Genomic DNA, 25,975 nt, shown 5'->3' with positions numbered 1-25,975 from the left:
CTCACCCAGGTGGCATTCCAATTTCAAATGTTCAAACTAATGAACAAGGGCTAACGACAGAACACAGTTTGTTTCTCCAGTCTAACCTGGCTTACTTTAACTCGCTGCTGGATGGCTTTTAAAATGCATTATCTTGAGAGTAGATCCTGTGCCACACACTTTAGGTAAAACAACACTGCTTAAGTAGCCTGTCACCTTGCATTCAGGTGGCAAACAGGAAAAAGAAACCAAAAACCAAAACCAAAAACATTTGAGTTTTTACATAAACCACTTTTTGCTAATTTCCACTGAAGACTGCAATCAAATCTCTGCTTTGTGAACATTATTTTGCAAACCAAGTTTCACATCTGAAAACTACATAAGGTTAATTTTGCACACGAATTCATGTAAGTATATGCAAGTTTTGTATTACTAGTACAGTTAGTACAGTATGCAAAAAGAAAAAAAGACAAAGAAAATAATAGTTTTTTTCTTGTTTTCAAAAAATTGTATTTCAGTTTAACATATTTCTGATATTTACTGGTGTTTTTTTCTATTCAGCAAGCTCTAGGCCTCCTGTGAAACCTTCACTAAAGTCCATATTATTTAAACACATTATTTGGAGGCAACATATCTCTGAATAATTTGCTAAATGGGGATATCCTAAGAACTTGCATATTCCTTCCTTGAATTAGGACCTTCATCCTCAGACTGGCTCAACATGAACCTGAACTGATCATTGCCAGTAAAAAGTATTATCCAGGGCTGTTGTCAGGCTGTTCCATGTTTAAACACAGACAGTATTTCCAAACCAGTTAAGCCAGACATGAGACAACAGAACATAAACAACATTTTGAATTATAAGTTTTCTATTCTCTTGAACATCAAAGTATTTTAAAATTTAATACATGAACATTTCTATAAACTTGCCTTGTATTTCCATGAACAGAAGGATTCTCTTTGCAGCACTAGGAATTGCAGACAATTGAGGAATGAGCTGTTCTACTGCATTACATGACAAAGGACCACCTGGCAGTCTAGTTAGGTGAGCCCACTTCACTTTTCTCCAGTAAAACTGTGTCTGGTAGGCAAGGATTTATGAGTGGCAATTACAGCCAATTATGATTTAATCAAATACTTGGCTTCTGATTTGGGCCAAAAGCAGATTTCCCATTTAAAAACAACAATAAAGAATAAATTTTGTTTTTCAAATACTAGTAATACTGAGAAAGTCTCCTTGATATTACTAATATAAAACTCAGAATTAGACCATCATCATAAAATAAGAGCAACAAAACAAACTGTTCCTGTCTTTTAAGTCAGCTTGATATCCAGTTTGTAAACCACATGAGATGGTAACTCTTGCACCATTTCAGGTGCAATTTTATTTGGTTTTGTTTCCTATACCATCCTTACCTGGGATAGGACTCAGTCCACTGAAGAATTAGGTTCTGTGTGCCCTCGTGGTGATGCAGAAGCAAAGCAAGAGCTTACACTACCAAAATCTGATGAAAGAAAATATAAACTTAAATATAATCACTAAACTGATGACTAAAGGAGTAGATGCACACACAGTTTACATTATTTAGTTCAATTTTGTGTAAAGTTATTTACAACACAACAACAGAAATTGTCACACCCACGCCAATCTGTTTCTATATTTTTTAATTTTTGATTTTTAAACACAGTGTGAGTTTTAGTTTGCTCTGTTTCTTTATCTCTTCTAAATTACATAGGACTTGCAGTCCAAAAATCCATCTAATATCACCACTATTAGAAGGACCTAAATCTTGAATTAGACTTTTCTGAAGTCACTATTGGATACCAAGTGACATCCATTTTCTCACTCATATTTCTAGTGAGTAGAAGAAGCGAAGCTAATGTGTATGACCAGAAAATGTCAAGGAGAAAAATGTGTGAGTGCAGGCACCCAGCAGGTAAGACTACCCCAAGCAGCACTGGTGTTGCAAGGCCTGGTGTCCTTTTTACACTTCACAAAGTTCTTTTCACAAGGCCTGGTGTCAATTTTACATTTCACAAAGGAATCTTTTGCAGAGATATTTTTTAAAATCCAGGTTCCCAGTAAGAGAGAGCATGTGAAATCTTAGCTGCAGCAGTCACTTCTGGGATCCCAACTGGAAATATTCTGATCAATACCTGAGTTTCTTGCTGTGCCTCAAAATGCCAGGTCATGAGCTCATTATTTTTTGCAATCATCTCTGCCAACTTCCAAAGCCACGTGGCCCCTCCAGAGGCCAAGGCCTGCAAGGCCTGTGGTCCACATGCACACTTGGCTTCTGTACAGGCTACACTCCTGCTGCCAAGATGCTCATTTGAAGTCCTTGGGAAGAAAATACATATAGTACTTCATACAAAATACATATAGTAATTCATACAGATTATTAAAATCTGAGAGGGGAAAAAGAAAGGAAGGAAAATTTGATGGGTCACTTCTATTTGTCACCAAAATCTCAATCCACCAAAACATTCCTACCAAACTTATGCTTTAAAAAAAATTAAGAAATCCTTTATGCATATATTGGGATAGATCTCATTTTTGTAGGGCAGCTGGGCCAGTTAAATCTCAATCCAATATGACCCTCTGTTAGGAGGGAATGAAACAAGTTTTCTCCCCCTCACTCACAGAAGCTGTACTGTGCAGCTGATACTTCAGCTATGGGGGGCATAACACAAGATTCCTTTGTTCTCTTTTATTGAGAGATTCCTGTTGTTTCTCCACAACAGTAGGACAACCTTCAGGCATGGAATGTTTGCTACTGCTCCATGACACACCAGCCCCTTCTCTGCTATTTCTATTCTCCTCTTTGCTATTATGACACAAAAATGGCTGCATTGCAGTGACAACACTTGACTGCAGCTCTTGACTTTTAGATGATGAGAGGTGCTACAGCATTTGAAGATGACAAGGTGAAATGTAGCAGGAGGTCATTATTTCTGCCCCCTCAATAAATCTGGGTTCCTCTTGGCAAACACACAGCAAGCACAAAAGGGGGGAAAGATGGGAGAAGATGGGAGCAGGCACTTCCACCTCTGTATGTTCATGTACCAAGAGAGGAGGTGCACTAATACAGCCTTAACCAGAAGCTGCCCAACACCAAATTCTCTTAAAACAAAATAAATTTGCCAGTTCCATAGTGACATGAGCAGAAAATTAAGATGCTCTTTATTACACTGCTAAGCCATGATCTACACCATGTAATCCTGGAACCAGTAGTTTAATCTTTGAGCTCAATAATTTCCAGATCTACAAAGAGCCCAATTTCCACCAATTTCACATTTCCAGGTTTTAAGCTCTGCAGGGCAGTACCCACTTCTTCCAAAGTGTCTTTGCAGTGCTTAACAAAGGCACTCTGACAAGGGTGAGAGTCTAAAACCAACATGAGAGCACAGGCACCAGTACAAACAGTTCTGTGTTCCAGGTCTCAGAACTCCACATAAGACTTAAAAGATTGCAGTTTTTAGAAGACTTTGAGTGCTTCTCTGAAGACAATCTTCAGCAAATTAAGAGAGGAGATCCCTGGGTTCTAGACAGAGATTCTCCTGGAAGAGCAAGGTCCTTCCCACACAATAGTGAAACTCTGGAAACACACATTTTAGTGGTAACCTAAAGCTCCTCAGCCATCACCTTCTATGATTTACTGTTCCCACGCTTTTTCTCCCTGCATGGTGAAGACCATGTGACCTTTTCCCTGCCTAGAGTCTTGGCAATTAAAAATGTATGGAAAGAATTCATTGGTTTATCAGATGAACTGAAAGGTCTGGGTGTCTCTTCCTATCAAAGAAGGCTTTTCCTGCTGTGCCAAGGTCTGCCTGAGATGTCATCAGTGAATCTCTGAACACTGACACAGCAATAAAGGAAAGAACTTGTGCTGAAAACCTGAGGCCTTTTTCCAATAGCTTGTGAGGTTTACCCTATTTTTACTGAATTTTCTTTGATGTGATTAGTACATTTGGTTCTACGAGGTTATGATTAAAATAATTAAATAAATCCACAGATCACTTAACACACTGTCAAACTCACCAACCATTTTAGTCCTGTCATTGCATAGCTGGAGATTTCAATTTTAGGATTCTCACTGGCTCTAGGAGACAGAAGTTTGAGAAAACACTCATATGGTAAAAAGCACAGAATACAAACTATTATATTTTAAGATTTCGGAGAAGAAGAATTAGATTTGCAGTTTGGCTCTTAGTGACTTCAGAGAACAAAAACAATAAACTCTTCAAATGCAGCTGTATTTTACAAGTAGGTTGGTGATATTTTTAAAGTAGAAAGTTTTCCCATCACTTTTTCAAACTATTTTTCACGCCTGACAAATTTCCCTCTTCATTTTTGATTAACGATACTTGACCTGGTCTTTGTCACATTACATATGGCACCAGTGACACCCTAACTCTCTGGCACACACACACATCTCTCAAGGCTCCTTATATGCCCATCTGGAGCCAGATGCCACAAAAGCCCTCTAGAAATAAAGCAGATAGGCAGCTGCTCCCTTAATCACACTGGGACAAACTACCACAATTTTAATTCACCTAAGCAAACTGTTTTTTCATCTCCTGGGGCACAGAGCACCAGCTGCCACCCCTGTACTGCAAGCAGCAGTCAGTTAAAACATGTACTAGTGCCAAAGTTGCAGTGCCAGGATCCTTATGGGTCCCTTCCAACTCGAGATAAAGAATCATAAACTATCTTTCAGGACCTTTTCCATAGGCAACTCTTATTTAGATTTGGAAAAAAAAAACCCAAAACATTTCAAGGCTCAACTACCAAGATGCTCAGCAGCATCTAAATGGTCAAAGGTGAAGAGACAGTCACTACTGCCACCCACTCCCTTAAAACATTCCTATTGCAGTTAATCATTATGTGTCTATTAGGCTAGTTGTCTCCTTAACAACAGAATTAAAAGCACATTTTTGATTCTTAATTATGCACGTCTTTGTGAATAACACTAATTTTTAGAAAGATGCTCCAAGCCATTCTCTCCCAATACCTGGATTGAAAGCTGTTTCATACTTCTCAGTGTAAAGAGTCACTGAATTTGCCAGAAATTGGAAAGCTGGCAAGTTTAAAAAAGGGCATAGGAATAACACTGAAGTCAGCAGCAGGATCTTATCCACGGTGCAATTCTACACAGGGAAGAAATCACATTTGCAAAGCTGAAAAGGGGAGGTAAGAATACTCTGTCAGATAGCCCAGTAAGTCAGTGCACTCACCAGCTGAGAAAGCATGTCGAGCAAAAGAAGTTCATCACTTTGCAGCAAAGAAACCTTTTTTTAATGACAGTTTTAGGGCTGACTTCTGTTGCAGTCTGGATTGATGAGCATTTTTCAGCAGGAGGCTGGAAACTGATTCTGGTTGAATGTATGTTATAAATATATTAAAACAGCTAAACAGCTTGAAAAATTCATTTTACAGTGCTTTTTTTTGGTCATTATAGACAAATTCATAAATGTAATACACATTTAGTTGCCAGGAGAAAACAGTTTTGGCAAAAGAACAACCACCAGTTAACATCCTAGAACCCAAAAATTAGGTGCCTGACATACACGACAGAGAGGAAAACATATCATTGAAAAGTTGTCCATTTTTCATCCTGAAAATCAGTTCATGCCTATGAGTGATATGTTCATAATAAGTTCTGATTTTTGCAGTAAACTATATCAAAATCTGATGGAATAAACAACTGAGAACAATAAAACAGTGACAGTTCAGAGCAATTCCTCACTTACATGATGTTTCTAACCAGAAAAGAGTCTCCAACTTCATGCAAAGGACTGTAAGGAACAAAACCCACAATTCATCCACAGAGAGCAGAATTTGGGATCACTTTAACTGCATCTGCTTACATCAGCAATAAACTCTTTATTTAAGCTGAAAGTTCACTTACAAAAGCAACAAACTTGAAGAATCAAGACATCTGATGACACAGGACACCAGAGTTTACAGCTTCTCAGACATTCTCCTGATTTCAAGGCCTGTTCTACTCGCAGAAAGGTGGAAAATATGATTTTGTTGATAGAAGCACAGTTCATACACATGACACGACCACACACCTGCATCACATCATTCCTTAATAAAGGCAAAAAACACTTTGTACAAAGTTATTAATTATGTATTCATTTGTAAAGGTAACTCCACTGACTGAACACTGATTTATAAACACTAGCAGAAGTTTGACAGTTTGCATTTTGATACTTGAGACACACCACACCAAAAGTACACTTTTTACTCTTGTCCAAACCAGTACAAAAAGGCAGCACCACAAAGCCGTGAAGTAACCCGAGGAGTGATGTTTTTATTAGAAATCTAGAACATTTATTCCAGAGCCTTCTCACCTGCAGTCCAAAATTCACTAAACCAGCTCCCAGCTCCAAGTCCTTTGTGAGTCAGCTTATTTTGGTTTCACTCACTCAACAGCTGAGCAGCTCATTGTTCCTAAACATTGTTAAGCAGCATATTTTTGCAGACTCATCTGTGGTGTAGTGACCTACTGTCAAAGTAAAGGAAACTAATGCCAGGGTTGTATTTTTACACATGTACACAAACCACCGGAAAAAAAGGCAATTTTGTTCACATAAGAAATGGATATTGTGGCATATCCTGCTAAAATATCATTTGGTGAATTAATCCTGAATACTGGCAAGATTTTAAATGAAGTTTAGGAACTATTCCCTTGATGCAATATTTAAAAGTCTGAATTACTCACCAATTAAGCTATTCAGTAAACTCACCTTTGTGCTTTCTTCTTTTATGACAAAAAACACTTCAAGGGACATTTGAGCAGCTCTATTTTCTCACAGTACTGTTTGTTTATACACTTCCTAACCGAAGTACAATTCAGATCCCATATTCCATTCACTATCAGTTAAACCTCTCACTGAAGTTCTGAAGAACTGCCACACGGTGGAGGTAGATGCCTACAGCTTGAAATGAGAGGCAGAGGTGATGCAGTATCTTCATTTTATGTTAGTGTAAATTAATTACCTAAATTAATTATCAAATTACTTGCTTTGAAAGTTACTAGAAAGCTAAACTGAGGAGGGGTAGAAGGAAAAAAATAAACACCATCTCCAAGCTATAAAAGTCTTCACCAAAAATAAGTTTAAACTGTAGGGTAATTGTCATTGAAACAATACAACAAACCCTTCTACAATTTAAAACCTGTGCAGATCTATATACTAAGAGAATTAGATCCCTGAGTAACATGCTTGTGATCCAGGCAGACAGCAGCAAATATGTATTTCTGAGTTTTATTTTAAACTAAAGCCATAATCCTAAAAACAAAAATGTCATTTGCAGTCTTACAGGAAACCCCATACATCTAAAATCAGAACTCCTTTTCATGAGTGTGTTCTCATCACTGAAGTCCATAACTTTGGCTCTAATGTAAATCCCATCCAGCAGAAGAGAATTCTTCCTTATTGCAAAGCAGCAGATCCACTGTTAACAAAGGGGCAGAATTGGATTTTCCAGTGCAAAGCTACCCAACAATAGCAGCTGGCCTGGAAAAGGGTTGAAGACTTGAAGACTCTTGCAAGTGTTTCAGAGATTTTTCACAGATGTACTTCAACAGCCTCTGCTCTTCCACATGTGGCCCTGGACACCCATATAATAATTATATTACCAGGAACACATTGCAAGGAGGCTGCACAGTGGTTGGTGCACTCTGGGACTGTCATGTTCTCAGACTGGGCAAGCCCAAATCATTGATACCAGGGTTTAACTAGTACTCAACACTAAACCAACACAGGAAGTCCTGCCAGCAGAAGCCACATCATTTCTTAACGATCCTGTCCAGAAGTGCACAGATTTACATGTTCTGAGCCTTCTTCTTCCCCTGTTTACCACCTGCAGAGCAAAGCAAACAACATCCACTGCTCCCAAGTGCTTTTACTCTACAGGAAGCTGCACCAACTGATTACTGTAGTCATTCCTAGAGTTAGGAGAAACAAGAAACTAAGGTAAACAACTCAGCACAGTTTTAAATCTGTAAAACAGATCAGCCAGACTACTGTCTTGGGCTCCAGCTCCTTCTTTACATATTTAGCTTCAGATTTACTTGGTCCAAGTTCAACATTATCACTTCACTACACCAAATCCAGCACATATCACAACTCTCCAGCACACCAGAAATGTATTCTGCCAAGCAACTAGCAAAACAAGAATTTAGCTGAACTCCCTTTATTTTTCTCCAGTCATATGCATGGCAAATATTTTTTGCCAAGAAAAAGCCAGATGTATTTGGAGAAAGCATGTTCAGCTGTTAAGTTTGAGCAGTTCCCTTTGATCAAATGCAAATGGACAAGTAGCAACCAATATTCTAAAAGCATAAGCCAGCAAATCCATCAAATGCATCCCAAAAATCTCTGAATCTGCCTGCAGGTAGGTTAATTCTAAAGCATTCAGTGAAGAACAAAGTGCCCCGAGGTAGAAACCTTACTTCTCACTAAGTGCTTTGGGGATTTTAGTCAGGACCATCTCTAGCTTAATCCTGTAAACTGGATGCCCATCAGCACCTGAGGGACATCAGGCATGCTGCTGGACTAATCTTTCATGCTGCTGGACTAATCTTGCAATCTAATTTTATCAGAGGAATGCAGCTGAAGAACTTTGAGACCACAGTGCAGTGTGAAGCAAAGCATGGAAAGGGGTATAACTGGACTCACCTGACCAACACACTACTGACCCAAACTAAAAGGCTGATGTTGACCACACTAACACAGCCACAAAGTTATTAAAGGAATAGTAGTTTCCCAAGTATCATGAAAAAAAATTGTTCTCTTCCCAGATGAATGAGACTAGGAGCCCAGATGAATGAGACTAGGAGCTTAAATGACACACATGATTAATTGAGAGGCTCATCTCCAAAACTTCCAGGGGGGAAAGTTCAATTCAAAAAGTAAGAATAATTCAGCCAAACCAACACCTTAAGAGAAAATTTCTTAGAAAAGTCTGGAAATGAAAGCAGCTGTGGTCACCAAACATTGCAGTTTCCTATTTAGCTACTTCAACTCAATGTTTTATAGTTTAGAATGCTAGTTTGTTACCTGTTAAGTGCACACTGCTATAAAATACCCACAGAGACAACATTTAACCACTAGCTAGTTTGAAACTCAGTTTGTACTGCTTTGTAAAAATCAGCAGCACCTCCTCTGCTGATAACACTTCAATAAACATTAGACAGCATCATGTTTCATAGTTAAGAGCACTGCAGATAGTTTTTCCTAACAGAACTCATACTTGTTTAAAAACCAACCAAAGGAAAAAACTTCACTTGATCTTTATTAATAAAAAAAAAAAAAAAGAGTTTAAAGGCTGCTAGGACATTTAGAACAGTATGCCAGAGATAATTACAACACAGCAATGAATCTTAATTTAAAAAAAAATAAAATGACACATACTAAGAACAGACCCTGTCCCTGGGAGCCAGCTGTGCATAGTTTTCTTCCTGTAAATAGCCCATCATCTCTCCAGAGGGGGAAAAACCCAAAAAATTAAAGGCATCAGTAAATGTAGCTGCCATTTTAAGCATTTCCAACTTAGTGGGAAATAACTCGCAGAAAGTAATCACAGAGAAGTCAGTGCTGACATATTTTCTACAGTCATGCAATTGGAGCACAGATGGGGATAAAGCACTTTTATTTACACTTAACTCAGTTTGCAAACCCACGTGTACATTGCCATCATTTAAAGTGCAAGCTACATGTCTGCTGAATTAACTGAAGGCATAACAGGCGCTGTGGGAGATAAAACACCACCTGTAGTTATACAGCTAACCACGGATCCAGCTCCAACCCTGACCAGCTGAGTGTGTTCCTGCCTCTGGGATATTACCAGCCAAACACATATTCCATTGCTTTGGATACAATACTTTCATCTTTCCTAGGAGTCTGTCTGTCAGAAACCACCTACAATGGAAGGGAGAAAAAAGAAGAGAGAAAATAAGAGAGCCAGTCAACACAGCTAATTCTTTTTACACTAAACCCATTTTTATTTCTTCTCCTAAGGACTACTGTATTTTGACAAAATATGTTTGAAATCGTTTCAAAACAAGCCCTTAATCCCTGTAAAAGTGACAAATAATTAATTAATTATTATTATTATTATTTTAGAGACTGAACAGACTGAAGCACATCTTTAAAGAAATGACAGCAAAAGATAAAAGCTAAGGTCACGTTGAAGTTAATTGTCTGTACAGCCTCACACAACCAAGGGGAGACAGCACAAAAACACATGCTTCTTTTTCCCTTTAAAATACCTGATAGTCACTAGTGGAAGCTTTATATGCTGTTGCAAGAGGTCTCATTGTAGAAATCCTTGTAGTATTATTTGCAAGTTGTACTGGTGTGCCAGCAGATTTTGTAGGTGGAGTGAAAACCGAAGACATTGAGGATGTAGAGTTTCTTTCAGAGTTTTCCATCACACTCTTAAAAAGAGGGTTAATATAATGTAAACAAACACTAAAAAGCAGTATTCCAACCTTATCTAAAATTCTCTACTATCTAAAATTGTTTGATAAAATGTATTCATACCCCAAAGATAAATGTCCTGTCAGTAAAGAGCAGACAGGTACAGACCACCAGCAAGCATTTTCCTCACTGCAATCACTCACATGTTGGATTATGCCATTGCAAAGTAGTGAAAGCTTGGAATCTGTTCACAGTCTCTACTAAATGTCAACCAAGTTTGAAACAGTGTAGAGAGAATATATTGCACTAATTGCAACAAACTTCAAGTAGTAACATGTTTCAGGCCCAGTGGAACAAAGTAACATAACGCTCCCTTTCTAAATACTTCTAAAATATTTGACCTGATCCAGACAAAACAGTCTTCAAGTCTTTAGAAACTCTCACCTTTTGCTCAGACTCAGCTTGCCAAAGAGTTTCATTCACTCCCTTTAGCAGATGCCAGAAAAGAAGTCAGAAGGCTCCATTTTGTAAGCTTATGTTTGGAAAGGAATGCATGTAAAATGAAAGAGGCATCAAGTGACTTGATGGGCACCACCAGTTCCACAAGAACCCAGAGAATACATGGTGGGAAATAACAACTAGCCCGGGGGGGCAAATTTTCAGTTCAGTGTACTAATATAAACTCAAAAGCCAGAAACACATGAATAGTCACATTAAAAAGAGAGGGACAATAAGGAGGAGCAGCAACAGTCTTAATCTGCCCTCACTTATATATTGCAGCCTCTGAGTGCCATAAATTCCAACTGGGAAACTTCTCAGTTGCCTCATGTTACAGTTTCATTTCACTACCTCCAAGAGCAGTATAATTCTGTGCATTGCAACTTCCAAGGAGCAGACTGCCCAAAACAATCCTTCTCATCAGGAAATGTTGACAAATACTTAAGAAAAGAACTCCTGTAATGTGTAACATTCTATACCTGAACAGCTATACACGCTCTGCAAATCCAAAAGAAAAAAAAATTAAAGAGTCAGGGAAAAAAACAAAAAGGAAGATCAAAAGAAGAGTGCCTTATATTTAACTAAAAGCAGCTCTTAACTTACTTTATCTATACAGGGCTTGACACCAATCATGATGGATTCACCAAAAATTCTTCCATCTTTGCTTAAGGCTTTCCGGGCTTGAAGCTTAGACTGATATCGAATGTGCATCCAGTTTCCTGTGTTGGACATCTGTGGGAGATGAGGTGAAAACTGTGAAATGCAGCTTCTTAAATACACAAGTCCCAATGTTTTTCAGAAATAAGTGTCAAACTAGGACATACCACGTGCTTTAATATGTTTCCATACTGAGCAAACTGCAGAAGAATGTAGGAAGCTGATGCTTGGGGAAATCTGAAGGACAGAAAAAATGTAAAAAAAAAAAAAAAAGTTACTAGTAGTTTAAGAATTCAGGTGCTAAAATACATCTCTAAGAAAGGTTTATAGAAATCCAGAAGAGAGCAGTGTGAAACCATTTTAGAAGCAGTGACTTGAGGACTATCACCTTCTAGGTGCTTTTACTTCACCACACACCTCCATGGCAGAATGGTGCCTTTCTAACTTGAAAAAAAATAACATTTAGCTTAAGTTAAGGTGACTCACTAAAAACTATGTTTGCTTGCTTTAACCACAGTTGTATTTCCTGCACACCTACAAATGCCAGACAACAGCAACGCCCAAGTATTTCCCTTCACATGTCACGAAGACTTCAGCCAGGTTTTTCTAACAGTCTGGAAATCAGCTTACCCAAATACAGTTATCCATGTGTCATCAAGCTGATCTTCTGAAGTAAGGGAATCACCTTGAGTATAAAAAGGATCTAGCTGAGCAGGAGACAGAGTAGTTTTCCTAGGCTGCCCAATACTTGCAGGACTGAACACGCTTGAAGCTGTTAAATTAAAATGGCATCGGTGAACAGGTTTCTTTTGCAAAACAGAGAAGCTTAAAAGTCTATAATAAAAGAATAAATTCATTTGTATATGGAGGAGTCTGATGGAGATTTACTCACAGACACAGACAAAAAGTAAGTCAACCCAAACTTCATATCCACAAGTGTGCTACTGAGTCTCACGACTAACTCAAGATCAGAAACCTTATGAAGATGGAAGGCAACCCATCAATCTCAGCTGCTTCAATCGAGTACAATCACCTCTGTGCTCAGTTCAACAACACTTTTTGAAGAAGGAATAAGTAAAGTTGATCAAAAAATTCAAGCAGTGTCAGAATGGATAATTATTTCCTACTCATACACCTTCTGAAAGGCCAATAAACACACAACTCCTTTGCAAATTAGTAAGGAATTGCTGTAGTTTCAACAGTGGTGACTCTTCTGTATTAAGGAAAGCAATAAGAAAGCAGGTTATATCTTTTTACAGGACATCTACCTGTGCCTGGAGTTGACGGTAGAATTCCAACCGATGGGCTCTGTGTTAACGAGAAGTTGGCCTGCATTGAAACACAGAAAGTAACAAATCATTCTTACAGGTATACACTGCTCAGATCAAAAGAGATCATTTCACGTGATTTAAGCATCAGGCAAGAATATTAACTGTTGCCTTAACTTAATCCTAGTTTTTAAGAGTAAGAACATGCATATTTAGTACAAGATTACTAGGAGTTACTAATGAAAAGTTATTTGTACTTAAATTTACTTGACATATGCTTTGTGAAGCAAAGTAGCTTTAAGTATCAGTACTCAGAAACCTTACAGTTTAGCTTTTTCAAAATAGTCATCTCACTTCTTGCTGCAGTACAGTAAGTCACACATCCATGTGATGGGAATCCTGATGGGAAGAATGTCAGTATCCTAAGGCACCAGCATCTAATTCTCACTTCCTAAAGGGTTCAGAAATCATGGGATCACTTGTATTCCTCACTACTAGACTCACTTGCCTGCTCAACTATTTAGTGCAACTGCACTGAAGGGAAGTATACTTCAAGTTTTAGCTGTTAGTCCTTTTTTTCTTTTTAACACAGGATTTCAACATCCAAAACAATTTTAGTGTATTTTTAACCTGAATCATGGCATTTCTTAGACACAAGCCCAACCAAGCTGGAGTGCCTGTAGACATAGCAACACGTGTTCTGACAGCTGCTCAATACCTTTTTCTTAATTTAACTCCCAGTCTTTTAAGACACTATCGGATTCTGTCTGTCACAGGGAACCTCAGCTTCCAGAACAAACTCTTCAGAAGGTAACATTCAATAGAGAGACTGCTCATTCAGTGAAAAGCACTCTCCTTGCATCAGAAGGATCATGTCCAACGAAAAAGAACCTAATAATGCTTGACTACTCACTTGAGGTAAGTAGCAGAGCTTATTATAAAAAAATTACCCTGTAGAAATTTTAGTGTTCCTCTTTCAAAATTAACCCCACCTTCCTACCCAAATTTTGATTAGATATTTTACTCAGAAAAAAATTCCTTCTATTTTAGGAAGTGCCTCTATTGCCCTCTAAAAGATAATCAGAGAAACATAGAATTGTCTGGGTTGGAAAAGACCTCTAAGATGGAGTCCACTAACACAGCACTGCCATCTTCACCACTAAACCATGTCCCCACGTGCCACATCCACATGTTTTTTGAACACTTCCTGGGATGCTGGTTCCAACACTTCCCTGGGCAGCCTCTTCCAACACCTGACAGTCCTTTCAGTGAAGAAATTTTTCCTGCTATCCAGTCTAAACATCTGCTGCAACTTGAGGCCATTTCCTCTTCTCCTATCATTTGTTACACCTGGAAGAAGAGACCAACCCCCATCTGCCTACAGCCTCCTTGCAGGGAGTGAAAGGGCCCTTCTGGCAATCAGCAGCTCAATAAATCTACAAGCAGGTGAAAATCTGCAACAAGCCTGGATTTGTACACACAAAGCACAACTGAGCTACAATTTGCATTCCTCACTCTCTACTGTAATGACAGGAGTTTGCTTCACGACAGCAGCTCTCAGTCAGTGTGCACAGCAGCAGGCACACCAAACACCCAGAGCGAGCAACAGCACGAGCAGAAGGCTCACCCACCATTTTGCTACAGCAGTTTGCAAACCCAGGCTGAAGAATTCGCCGAGGCAGGAAGCTGCCCCACATCTTCTGCTAAGAACAGGCCAGTACCAAAGACACTTACTGGTCTTCCTGAGGTTAGAGGTGTTGATCCAAGCCCAGGACTAGACAACTCATCATAAATGCTCCTAACGGGTGGAGCGCCGCCTTTATCTTTATGTGTCGGGACCACTGGCTGTGGGGGAGATCCTCCTGCAGTGCAAAGGAACGAAGGAAGAGCATGAGCAGACTTGCCACTTCACTGCTGCTTGGTTTTGAATCTTCAGTGGTAAATTCAGCCATGAAAAAAAACTCTTGGTTGGTTCACTAGGCATTTGCAAGACCATCTGTTCAGGTTTGAATGGTCTACATAACAGTATCACACGTGTTAAACTGTATCCTTCTAAAACTTTTAGACCTCTACTTAACTCTTTATACTCTCTGTTAACATGCACTTGTTCTTCTTCTGAAGTTCTGAGCATACATCTAGCTACAATGAGCATACAATAGCTACATCTTCCTATTTTAAGGCAGGTTAGCAGTGTATTTTAATTGTTTCAGACACTAACTTGCCTGTAGTAGAGATGCAAAAGCAAGATTTTTAAGGCTCGAGACGTATTACATGCTAAAGAACCATACCAAAATGCACACAGATGTACTGCACGTGATTGTCACATTCCCACTGCCTAAATTCCTTGGCTTCCCATCTCATTTCACATTAAATAAAAATGTAAGCAAGCTCTTGACAGCAGGGACTAGCTTGCTTTTAGACAGGATGAAGTGAAGCCAGCTTCCCTCCCACAAACTTTGGGACTTCCAGCATAACAGAGAATTAAACTGACTGAGAGAACTTGAGGTATCTCTAAACATTTCGTGTGGGTTTACCTCAGGAAAAGAAAAAAAAAGTTAACAGTTTTCACTTGCAAAACATTTAGAAACTAAGCTTTTCCAAAGTACATTTCAATCCTAAAATTCTGAGCTTCAAGACTCCACTCTGAAGTGTCTAACACATACAAGAACTGCTCCTGTTATATGCAATAACTTTATATTATAAAAAGCACTCTCCCATCAAGGTTTTCAGTTTTAGTGATGTATTTAATCACTCATTTTGGTAAGCCTGTGTTAGTACCTTACTGTTTCCTCCTTTTCTAAAATTGATACTTTGAGACTGTGATAAAGCCTTTTAAAATCAGCTGGGTGAAATCACATGACTACTTCCAGTGTCATAAGTACTTCCCTAAGAGGTTTGTACTTGATGGGGTGAGGAAAGGTAGACAACAGCAAGAAGTAGGAGACCAACAGACCAACAGTCACAGAACATTTTAAGTTGGAAGGGACCCAGAAGGATCATTGAATCCAATCCTGCCTGACATTCAAAGAAGAGAATATCTAAAATTCTCTTGCAGTGCCTTAATCCTCAGTTTCTCCTTCAAGATGACTATTAACACCATCAGATATTAAATTATGCCAACTGATCTAGTAAAAAAGCCAAGATCACCCGTGATGTGTTAACTACTCACTCATACTCTTCAGAGAAGAACACAGACACAATAATACCAACTTAAAACCATGGGTAAGAGCTCTTCCCAGTCTAATCAATCAGGTCACTGAAAAGAAATGAGTATCTACAGCTAGGAAGAGTCAGTGCTACTTCAGTTCAATGACAGCAGACATCAAGACTAACTACAACCACTAGATAATAATTAAGAAGCATTTTTTTAGTTTCTCTCCTCTCAGTTTTTACAAGTCTGACAATCTGTGACGTTTTAGAATTCACTGCAAAGAAACCAGCAGTTTGCACACCCTGCATTTAGTTTGCCAGCAGATATCTGTTTTAAATAAAGAGAAAACTCTAATGGCTGTATGTGCAATTGACTTGTAAAGAGTTGTATAAATTGATTCTGTATTAGCAGAGATTTGTATTACCTTCCCGGTAAAATAAACTTTTCCTGGTACCAAAACTGCCATTTTTAAAACAGCTATTAAACTGAAGACTAGTTTGAAGAATTTAGCCAAACTCCATTGAATACACCCGAGTTCACCAGTTATTCAATTAGTGGAATTTGTTTATAGCAAGTTATAAAACTGTAAGGATTCAAGTATGCAACAGTCAAGTAGAACGATGAGACAAAGCAATTTCTCTACTTTCAGGACAATATTTCAGCATTTTCAGAGTCCTGACCTGCAAGTAGTGGAGACCTCGTTTCCATTACTCCAACTGAAGGGCCGCACAAAGCACGTGGCTGTGGAGTCACCGGTGCAGGTAAGTCACCCATCAAAAACCCGGGAAGGAACTGAGCACCAGCTCCTTGTTTGGGAGACGTCGGGGAGCCGAGAGTCATCGGCTCAGCTCCTGAAAACAAAACGTAAAACCAGGGAAAAGAAAAGTGATCTGGCTTTGTTTCCAATGCTTTGATTGTGGTTCTGTTAAAGAAACGTAACACAAGACACAGCAAGTGATTTAAGATCACAGAATGGTAGAATCCTTAGGATTGGAAGGGGCCTCTGGAGATCATCCAGGGCAGGGTCACCTGGAGCAGGTGACACAGGAACATGCCCAGGTGAATTTGGAATGCCTCCAGAGATGAGACTCCGAGACCTCCCCGGACAGCCTGTTCCAGTGTCTTCCCACCCGCAATGGAAAGAAGCTCTTCCTCACGCTGAGGTGGAACTTCTTGTGTTTTAGTTTATGGCCATTGCTCCTCATCCTGTTCTCATTGCCACCAAAAAGAGCCTGGCACCATCCTCCTGACACCCACCTCTGAGATATTTACGTGCATTAACGATTCCAAAGACGGTTCTAATAATTCATTTTGCAAGTTTTGCAAGCCAAGTTTACCACAACCTCGCATTTTTCGCAACTACGAGCAGCAGCCGCTCGGTTTAACTCCAAGCCCGTTCCACTTCACCCCAGAGGGAATCTCAAGTGGTCTCAAGTTGTGCCAGGGGAGGTTTAGGTTAGATATTAGAAAGAATTTTTTTACAGAGAGGGTGGTCAGACATTGGAATGGGCTGCCCAGGGAAGCGGTGGATTCTTCGTCCCTGGAGATTTTTAAAAAGAGACTGGATGTGGCATCAGTGCCATGGGCTGGGAACTGCAGCGGTAGTGGATCAAGGGTCGGACTTGATGATCTCGAAGGTCCCTTCCAACCCAGCTGATTTTATGATTCTATGATTCCCCGTCCTGGCGCCGTCTCCCACCGCCCACTCCAGCCCGGCGGCATCCAGACTCCTCCCGGCCTGGAGCAGGGGGGTCAGCGCCGGCCCCGCTCCCTTCACCGGGACACTCGAGCGCGGGTGGCGCCCGGGGACCCGCCGAGCACGCCGTGAGGCGGCGCCCGGCACAGCGGCAGTGCGGGGGGCGGCCCGCGGGCCCGGCTCACCTGCGGGCGGCGGCTCCATGGCGAAGGCGGCCATGGCGGCCCGGGCGGGAAGCAGGAGGCGGTGGCGGCTCCGCCGGGCGCTTTCAAACGGGACGGAGCTTCCTTCCTCCGTCACTTCCGACCCGCCCCCCGCCATCTTGTGCGGAAGGGGGGCGGCGGGAGCTCCGTCCCCGGGCCGGGCTCTCCCCTCACGGCTCCCCGGCAAACGGCTTCACCACCACCCCCCCCCCCTCCCCATCCCCGCGAAGGGCCAGGTCGTGAAAAAAAGAGTTGAAAGAACCGCGGTTACCGTTACAAGAGCTTGTGCTGCGTTGTTGTTTCCACGGGCTGAGAACGCTAAGCTGCCACCCTGACTGCCCGGGGAAAGGGCTGAGGTCGCTGCCCGGGCTGCCACAGCCCGCCGAGCCCGGGGTACGGCGCTGCGACCGCTACCCTCGCAGGCGGTGACCAAGGGACTGCGATCAGATGCACAGGGGTCGCCTAAACCTCGCATTAGCGTTTAGCACAGAGTCATGGGATGGTTGGGGTTGGAAGGGACCGTAAAGATGATCTTCCACCCTCCTGCCGTCTGCAGGGACAGCTTCCACGAGCCCAGGTTGCTCCGAGCCCCGTCCAGCCCGGCCTTGAACACTTCCAGGGATGGAGCAGCCACAGCTGCTGTAGGCAACCCGTGCCAGGGCCTCACCTCAGGGAAGGCCACCCTCGGGGAAGAACTTTTTCCTAATATCTAATCCAAACAGTCTGTCAGTTTGGATCCATCCCCTCTTGCCCTGCCACTACACTCTTGAGCATGAGCAATTAATACTGAGAACACAGGGTGTGTGGTTCAAACACGATGGCATGCAAAAGTTCAGACTATTGGTACCAAGAACACCAATCTTGAAACCAAACCTTTCAAGTTACTTCAGCACACAGTTTATCCAAACACAGGGTCCTTTTTATTTTACTGCATAATAATATATCAAACCGTTAAGAACTGGCGTGAAGGCCACGAAAAATACTATTAAAATCTTTTACAGGTTTTGCGTGTGTATTGAACATGCCATCTTAAGACAGTAATTCCAGCCTGAGACGTCTCAGGAGCGCTAAAGTTACCCATCCTATGATGTCCATTCTTTATATATGGTGTGGAATGGAATGAGGGAACAGCAAATGTGGGCTGAATGTGAAGAAAAGGCAATAGCAGTGAGCAGATAGGTTATCAACATTTTTCATATCTCCACAGAAATGGTTTACAAAAAAAAAAAAACCTCTGCTGGTTCCAGCACTTTGGAAACATCATGTTAGTGCACTTCAAATCCCTACTTGATGAGAAACGGCAGAAAGACATGAAGCATGAAAGCACCCTACACATTTTGAGCATCCTCAAAAGACCATCTGTTTTAATTTTCCAAAAAAATTAATGGCTGGCTAGCCCACAGAAATCATTAAAATCCTCTTTACTTGCAATATAAATTTAAAATCCAATAGCAAGGTACTTCATTATATGAACACTTTATTATCTAGATTTTACAACCGAATAGAATGCATACATTTGGAAAATAAATGGGGCAACTTATCTCAGTTATTTTATTGTCTTTCTCGATTGCCTCCATTTTCTGATGTATCATAAAAAAACCCACCATCATTCTGTTGTTTTCTACTGTTTCAAGGAAAACTGAACTTTATCTTTCTATTAGCACTCTAGGAAGAGCTGGTTCTTGGGCAAAACTTCTCTGAAGTCAGTGGAATATCATCTGGCCTATAGATGACGTGCTGAAAGAAACAGGGTCGAGGGAATGTAAGAAAAAATATGTAATGACTCGAAAATGCCCAAGTGAAAAGGGGATTGCAAAATGACAGATTAAAGGCCATCCAACATCTGTGCCTGTATAGTCAAAACAGATTGTTCCCCTTCTCCCTTTTGATCAGTCGTGATCATTTATGCTTCCGTTTTCTTTTACAATCTGTTCTTGGTATTTGTGAAGCTGCTCCATGAAGCCAGGATTTGGACACGCCGCGGGCCTCGCATTTTTCACCACGGAAAAGGCTCTGGCAAAACTCAGTCTTTCTGAATTCATTAGAAAGCCAATGACTACAGCCGCTGCACGGGAGACTCCTGCATTGCAGTGCACCAGTACCACGCCATCCTTCAAAAAAGAAATTAAACGTAAGGCGGGATATTCGTTAGGCAGATAAAAACAAGTATGTGGAAACTTTATATAAAAATCTATTAAGACTTACCGAAAGCTCCTTGCTGAGCTCAAAGCAAATATTTATACATGTAAGTCCAAACACAGATATATAAGCCCAAAATTAAGTATTTTTCTAATCAAAGCCACTTTATAATTACCAAATACTTCAAATTTAATTCATAACTTAAAACTAAAAAATATCCCCCTGTCCTTTTCCCCAAGTCCTTACAGGAGCCCCTTCATGTAAAAACCAAATCACAGACTCCCCGGACACTAAGATATCCGACCTAATTGGGTGCCAATTTTAAAATGGATTTTATTTGCAATACGGAAAGGAACTTGACAGTATCTTGTTAAAGGTTAAAAACATAGCGAGGCAGCAAACAGCTGGGCACAGAGGCAGATTTTGGAATATCTTGTGGTTCCAGTCAGACGCTTCTTTAAAAAGACACTGCAAGTTTCGTTAAGAAGTAACGAGCATGAATTAAAGCAAAGACAACTAAGCAATCTAGTGTGGCTCAGGCAATGTTTGCAAGGCCCAGGCTTCATAACACTGTCATGTCTGTACATCAGATTACCCCCTGGAAAAGGCTCCAAACTGCCAGCCAGATGCCACTGTGACACAAAAACACACCACCTAACCCACAGCACCTCCGTATTCTGAATGAAGATACTGAAACACGACATGATTTGCTCAGATACTTGAGAACTAAGCATATCCATTCCAGATATAAACAGCCTGCTCTGTCGGCCCTTAACAGGCACAAATTATTTAAGGAGCATTTTAGCCAGTGACAGAAAGACCAGTGAGTGACAAAAAGCATCAGGGTTCCTTTCCAGGAACTCGACGGTTTATGTTACAGAATTGGGAGCTGCAAATTATCTGGTCTATTAATAAACACACAAGAGCAGAAAATGGTTTCTGCTCCAGAAATCTCCCAGTTTAAGTAAAAAGACAAAGCAGGAAATTGAGTATTATTATTCATGTTGGAGAAATGCCAAGCTGAGACTAGAAGAATGACTTGCACAACAAGATTATGGCAGAGCCAGGCACTGAGTCTAAACTCCTGCATCCCAATGAATCACAATATCATCCTTCCTTGCAATGAAAATCACATTCCCTGTGCACTGCCTGCTGCAAATTGCACTCTTCATTCCCTTTCTCACAGTCACAGGGCCGTGATTCCTCATCACACAGACCATGGCAGAGTGGGAAGCAGACCTGTCCATGTATTTCAACTACCTGAGGGAGTGGCAGTGGTGACCTGTAAATCCAGAACAATGACATTAAAAATTATGCCACTGCTAATGAGTCAATTGCTGAAGCTTCTCTACTGTAAATGTGGAGCAGTTTTTACTGCTTTAATGGGAGTTATTTCAGACATAATGCACCATAATCAAGATCAATATCTAGCAGTGGCATTAAGAGTAAATAATACACATGGGAAGTGACCTTTGTTTTTTTTCTCTTTGTAAAGTTTATGCTTTGTTTTCCTCTTTCACATATAAGTTTGATTTGGTTTTTTTAATAACTGTTCTGTTTTACATTGTCAAAAATTATTTAGTGATATCCACGGATCCTGAAAATTACTGAACATGAATGAACACGGGCGATAACATTAAACCAAATTTAACACTGAGAACTTTTATCTCTCCTTTTTAAACCCCCTTGTTTACAATTCATACAAAGATTAATTCGACATGTCATTCTTCACTAGTTTTGTATTTGCTATGAATATGAAATAAAGTGAGAAACAGATTGCAGATAGGAAATTCATCTCTGTTTACCAGGAACTCCTTGCTCTGACTCTGGTAACCTTTGCCTACCAAGAAATGGTCCGTGGTCTTGCAAGAACATCTTTTAAAGATTCAAGACCAAGTTGGTTTTTTTTTAATTTTTTATAGAGAGGGAAACGAAATCACCTCCCACCGACAGAAAAACTGATTAACAATGGTTATGTACAGTGGGCAAAAGAAATTAAAAAGAAGCATAAAGCTTTAAGCTAATGTAGTTAGTTATGGATCCTTTCTACTTTGGAGTGGAACCAAGTATTTTTCGTTAGGAAAGACAGAAGGAGCAATAAGGAGAGATGTTCATGAATAAACAGAGATTTCCTCCTTGGAAACAAAAGATTTTAGAGGTTTTATTATTCGATATTAAACAGAAATATGAAAGAGCAGTAGCACTATGGCCTGACATGTGTCACCTAACATGTCATGGAAAACCTGCCTGCCAATTTGGAGCTTAGAAGAAAAGGTGAGCTCTGATGGGTATCAGAATTTGTACCATGTTGACAGACTTGAGCCATTAGAGTTTCAGAAAAGTTGATCCAGTTCCGAGTAGCAGCTGGCAGTGACTTGAGAACAGCACGGGCTTCCCTTGCATCCTCAAACTGGAGTGCTCTCATACTCTCTCATTGAGTTAATCACGTTCTAACAATAATTTCTCATATATCACACTCTCTCAGCAGTGAACTTCCCTCCTTCCCTCATATTAGGAGATGAAGCACTTGTATCTCTGTGATTGCTTGAACAGAAGAGCACGACACAATTTATCATAAGCCCTTTTAACCCTATTTTGACAAAGCAAATAAAGTGATTCAAGGCACCCAGAGATCTGTCTCTGCATACCACTATCACATGCTTTGTGAACTGATCCTGGAGAACAACTATTCCACCAATTACCTGCTCTTTCAGCCACCTCTCCCATTAGAAAACTGTTAATATCGCTGTAAAAGTTTTCCTGAAAACTTCTTAGCTTACAAAATAGTAACCAGGACATAAACACCAGAGGCAGAAAGCAAAACTGTGCAGTTAGGAATGGCAACTCTCATCTAGAAATGAAGTGGAAACCGTAACTAGACACCTTGAAAAGGTCATTAAGTGACAATGTGTATCACATAGCTCGTAAATGATAAATGAGAGAAGGAAAGAACACTGCAACACAAAGAAAGCTGGGACAAGATTATCTTCTTTTATCCCAACCTACATGAATAATGAATTTGGTAGATATGGTGGAATAACATGCAATAAGGTTTGGTTGTCAAGCCATAGTTTTCCCACCAAAGCAATGGTTGTTGTAAATTACACAATAAGCCTGAGTTTAACAGCTGTGAGTCAGGGATGCTCCTGGTTACAGACAACTCTGCCAAGCAACCCCAGAAAGAGTCCCTTCAGCCCATTTCCCATGTCACATCTTTTTCAGGATTTTGGGAGCAGTTAAATCACTTGTTGGCTCCAAGACTACTAACACATGCTCTGACATCCTCGGTACATATGTGGATTCATAGCTCAGCGTGTGGCATCTTCTTTGAGAACCTGGTCTAGTGGGAGGTGTCACTGCCTGTAGCAGGGGGTTGGAATTACATGATCTTTAAGGTCACTTCCACCACAAATTATTCTATGATTCTATGATGAAAAGTTCAAGGATGGTGACCAGCTGATGCCAAACAACACAGATCTGTAAAAGCCCTGTTAGGCTTGCTTCTAATCCAAAACAACATCCCTGACAGATAAGTAAGTTTTCTCCTTTTCCCTCTGCCAGGGGCAATGACTTAGGATGGGATTTCTTTATCTAAAGTCAGCCACTGCTCCATCTGTATTAAAGAAGCATTTCTCTAAAACTCAAGACAGACATTCTGAAAAAAACATTGCTGGAGGGAACGGAGATTAACAGCAGGGTCACGTTTCTAGGAATGCTTAGAAGTTGCCTGGATTCTCTGTTTAAAATTTTAAAAGGCAATGGCAAAGCTATTCATTTGGTAGCACATTTTCTTTTGACAAAACAAGCTGCTTAAGTTCTTAAAATAGTGTAATAAATAATGTAAACAGGATAACTACTAACATCAATTATTGATATACCATACCTCGATCTTGGCTTTCTCAATAAACTCAAAACATTCAGGGAAGTAGGAGGTAATATCAGTTTCTGGGAGGTCCAGAATAGAAATGGTCTTGTATATAAAATCATTGAGGAAGGCATTTTGGACTCCATATGCCACATTTAGAATGTGAGTAACCTAAGTCAAAAAAAAAAAAAAAAAAAGGAAAAAAAATGAAAAAAGCATTTTCTGAAGACAGCAAGCAAAGTGAGCAGCGGCAAAGGTAAATTATTCTTTAGGCATACACAAACTGTATCTTACACAGCTGGAATGTTCAGTTTTACATACATAGGCTGTCTATGGTGTGGTTTTCTCCAAGCAAAGTTTCAATGTGTGCTAAAACATACTGCGAGAAATTTCAGAGTTTTCCTGAGAGGAAATGAAAAATCAGTGCTCAAACAAACACAGACTAAAATATGGATTTTCAACAGAAAAGGGAGTTGTCAGCATGTAGAGGGCAAATAAAAGAGGAAGCAATAGGAACAAGAGCACAGGCCACCCAACAATTCCCCAAATTTCAAGCCTGCCCTAACCCATCAATGTTCCTTCTGGTGAGTTCCTGGAACCATTTACTGGAGCAGAAGGATTTCAGAGTAAACCATACCTGCCCTTGGCAGACGAGACCACCTCTGGCCTCCTGCCATCTCTGCTTTGTCCAGGCTACAGCCACTTGGTGGGTTTTTTAACTTACAGTGGAGTGACATTTAGATAGCACCAGATCCCAGCCTGGTGCACTCCCTGTCCTGCAGGAGCACCACTGTCCGAAGGCCTTATCACCCCATTACTGTAACAGAGAAGAGTAAAAAGACCAAAGTTTGGGACAGACTTTGAGCTTTGTTTTTCCAGCTTCACCAGTACCCATAAGGCAAGGAGGGATGGTGCTGCTTAGTGTCTGAAATGTAAACACACATAGCAATGCAGGAATCTGTTCCATTAACAGCTCTAAACAATCATCACTTTTGCATCGAAGCAAGTCTCTTTTCAGTGGTGCCCAGCACCGCAAGGAGCAATGGCCATAAACTAAATCACAAGAAGCTCCATCTCAACATGAGGAAGGACTTCTTTCCATTGTGGGTGGCAGAACAGGCTGCCCAGGGAGGGTGTGGAGTCTCCCTTTCTGGAGACGTTCCAGATCCACCTGGACACGTTCCTGTGTCACCTGCTCTAGGTGACCCTGCCTTGGCCGAGGGGTTGGACTGCACGATCTACAGAGGTCCCTTGCAAGATTCTGAGATTCTGTGAAACCATTTCAACTTCCCGTGAAGCTCACAGGCACTCATCCATCTGCAAACGGAGCAGCCTTTTGAAAATGCGAATGGAATATAGTTTTGCTCAGAGCCGCTAAGAGAATACTTTAGATTTTTTAACTTAAGAGACACCCACCGCGCGCACGGCGCGGGATGCGCGTCCGCGCCAAGTTACCTTGTGCTTTCTCATCGTCTCCAGGTCGTGAGCAGCATCCTGCGACCCTGCGGAGAGAGGAAGGACATCCCGCCGGTTGCTTGGCGCTGAGTCCCCCCCGCCCGGCCGGCGGCCCCGTGCCCTCCGCCCGCAGCCCCACTCACCCAGCAGCAGCCAGGGCTTCACCACTCCGACCTGCAGGTCGGCGCTCAGGTCCTGCACGAACCCGCCGCCCGCCTCCCCCTCCTCCTCCTCCACCTGCAGGCAGGCGCCGCGCCACGTCTCGATGATCCTGCGGCCGGTCAGCGTCGTGACGCGGGTGCGCTGCTTCCGCAGGTTGGCCCTGGAGAAGCTGCGGATCTCCTGGGCGAGGGAGTGCATGGCGAGGCCGCCGGCTCCGCTCCGCGCCGCCCGCCCCGCACAGCCCGCCCCGCGCTGCAGACGCGCCCTCCGGGGCGGGGCCTGGGCGTGAAGGGACACCCCCGGACCGCCCCGGACCGTCCCGGAGGAATTAAAGCAGCCTGCAAGCTCAGTTTGATTACCTAGATAGCCTCATCTCCTCGGATGGTAAGATTGACAGAGAGATAGACAACAGGTTGGCAAAGGCATACAGTGCTTTCGGAAAACTCCACAAAAGAGTATGGCATAATA

General features: G+C 41.2%; 2 protein-coding genes across 5 annotated transcripts; both read right to left on the bottom strand.

Annotated features, from left to right (window-relative positions):
* Window positions 1–5,853: 5,853 nt before the first annotated feature.
* On the bottom strand, window positions 5,854–24,412 carry NUP35 (nucleoporin 35). Of its 4 annotated transcripts, none has more exons than XM_032693865.1 (10): window positions 24,408–24,412; window positions 16,668–16,830; window positions 14,571–14,698; window positions 12,837–12,897; window positions 12,199–12,340; window positions 11,736–11,805; window positions 11,515–11,643; window positions 10,858–10,911; window positions 10,263–10,430; window positions 5,854–9,912 (listed from the first exon to the last, which is right to left on the bottom strand). In XM_032693865.1, the coding sequence occupies exons 2-10, from the start codon at window positions 16,825–16,827 to the stop codon at window positions 9,835–9,837; spliced, it is 990 nt and encodes a 329-aa protein (XP_032549756.1). In that variant the 5' UTR covers window positions 16,828–16,830; window positions 24,408–24,412; the 3' UTR covers window positions 5,854–9,834. The 4 variants fall into 4 exon arrangements, with proteins under 4 accessions (XP_032549756.1, XP_032549755.1, XP_032549753.1 ...); XM_032693864.1 differs by lacking the exon at window positions 24,408–24,412 and adding an exon at window positions 18,158–18,292 and having other exon boundaries at window positions 16,668–16,838; XM_032693862.1 differs by lacking the exon at window positions 24,408–24,412 and adding an exon at window positions 17,869–18,083 and having other exon boundaries at window positions 16,668–16,838.
* DUSP19 (dual specificity phosphatase 19) lies at window positions 18,784–25,767 on the bottom strand. Its single transcript, XM_032693872.1, has 4 exons — window positions 25,489–25,767; window positions 25,346–25,392; window positions 23,909–24,061; window positions 18,784–19,997 (listed from the first exon to the last, which is right to left on the bottom strand). Exons 1-4 carry the CDS (start codon window positions 25,703–25,705, stop codon window positions 19,776–19,778), a joined length of 639 nt encoding a protein of 212 aa, XP_032549763.1. The 5' UTR covers window positions 25,706–25,767; the 3' UTR covers window positions 18,784–19,775.
* Between the last annotated feature and the right edge of the window lie 208 nt (window positions 25,768–25,975).

Source organism: Chiroxiphia lanceolata, chromosome 7 (assembly GCF_009829145.1).
Source record: "Chiroxiphia lanceolata isolate bChiLan1 chromosome 7, bChiLan1.pri, whole genome shotgun sequence".
Taxonomy (NCBI): Eukaryota; Metazoa; Chordata; class Aves; order Passeriformes; family Pipridae; genus Chiroxiphia; species Chiroxiphia lanceolata.
The sequence above is the reverse complement of the archived record's forward strand: the minus strand, read 5'-3'. Positions and strand labels throughout refer to the sequence as shown.

Excerpts from the sequence above, each read along its gene's own strand:
- NUP35 (XM_032693862.1), bottom strand. The coding sequence starts at position 18,004 with ATGGCGGGGGGCGGGTCGGAAGTGACGGAGGAAGGAAGCTCCGTCCCG. Across the intron at positions 12,898-14,570 it reads CTCTAACCTCAGGAAGACCA|GCCAACTTCTCGTTAACACA; the intron begins GTAAGTGTCTTT and ends GTTTCAATGCAG. Across the intron at positions 10,912-11,514 it reads TCAAGCCCTGTATAGATAAA|CATCTGCTAAAGGGAGTGAA; the intron begins GTAAGTTAAGAG and ends CTTCTTTTCTGG.
- DUSP19 (XM_032693872.1), bottom strand. The coding sequence starts at position 25,705 with ATGCACTCCCTCGCCCAGGAGATCCGCAGCTTCTCCAGGGCCAACCTG. Across the intron at positions 25,393-25,488 it reads GAAGCCCTGGCTGCTGCTGG|GGTCGCAGGATGCTGCTCAC; the intron begins GTGAGTGGGGCT and ends CTCTCTCCGCAG. Across the intron at positions 19,998-23,908 it reads TTGAGAAAGCCAAGATCGAG|GATGGCGTGGTACTGGTGCA; the intron begins GTATGGTATATC and ends TCTTTTTTGAAG.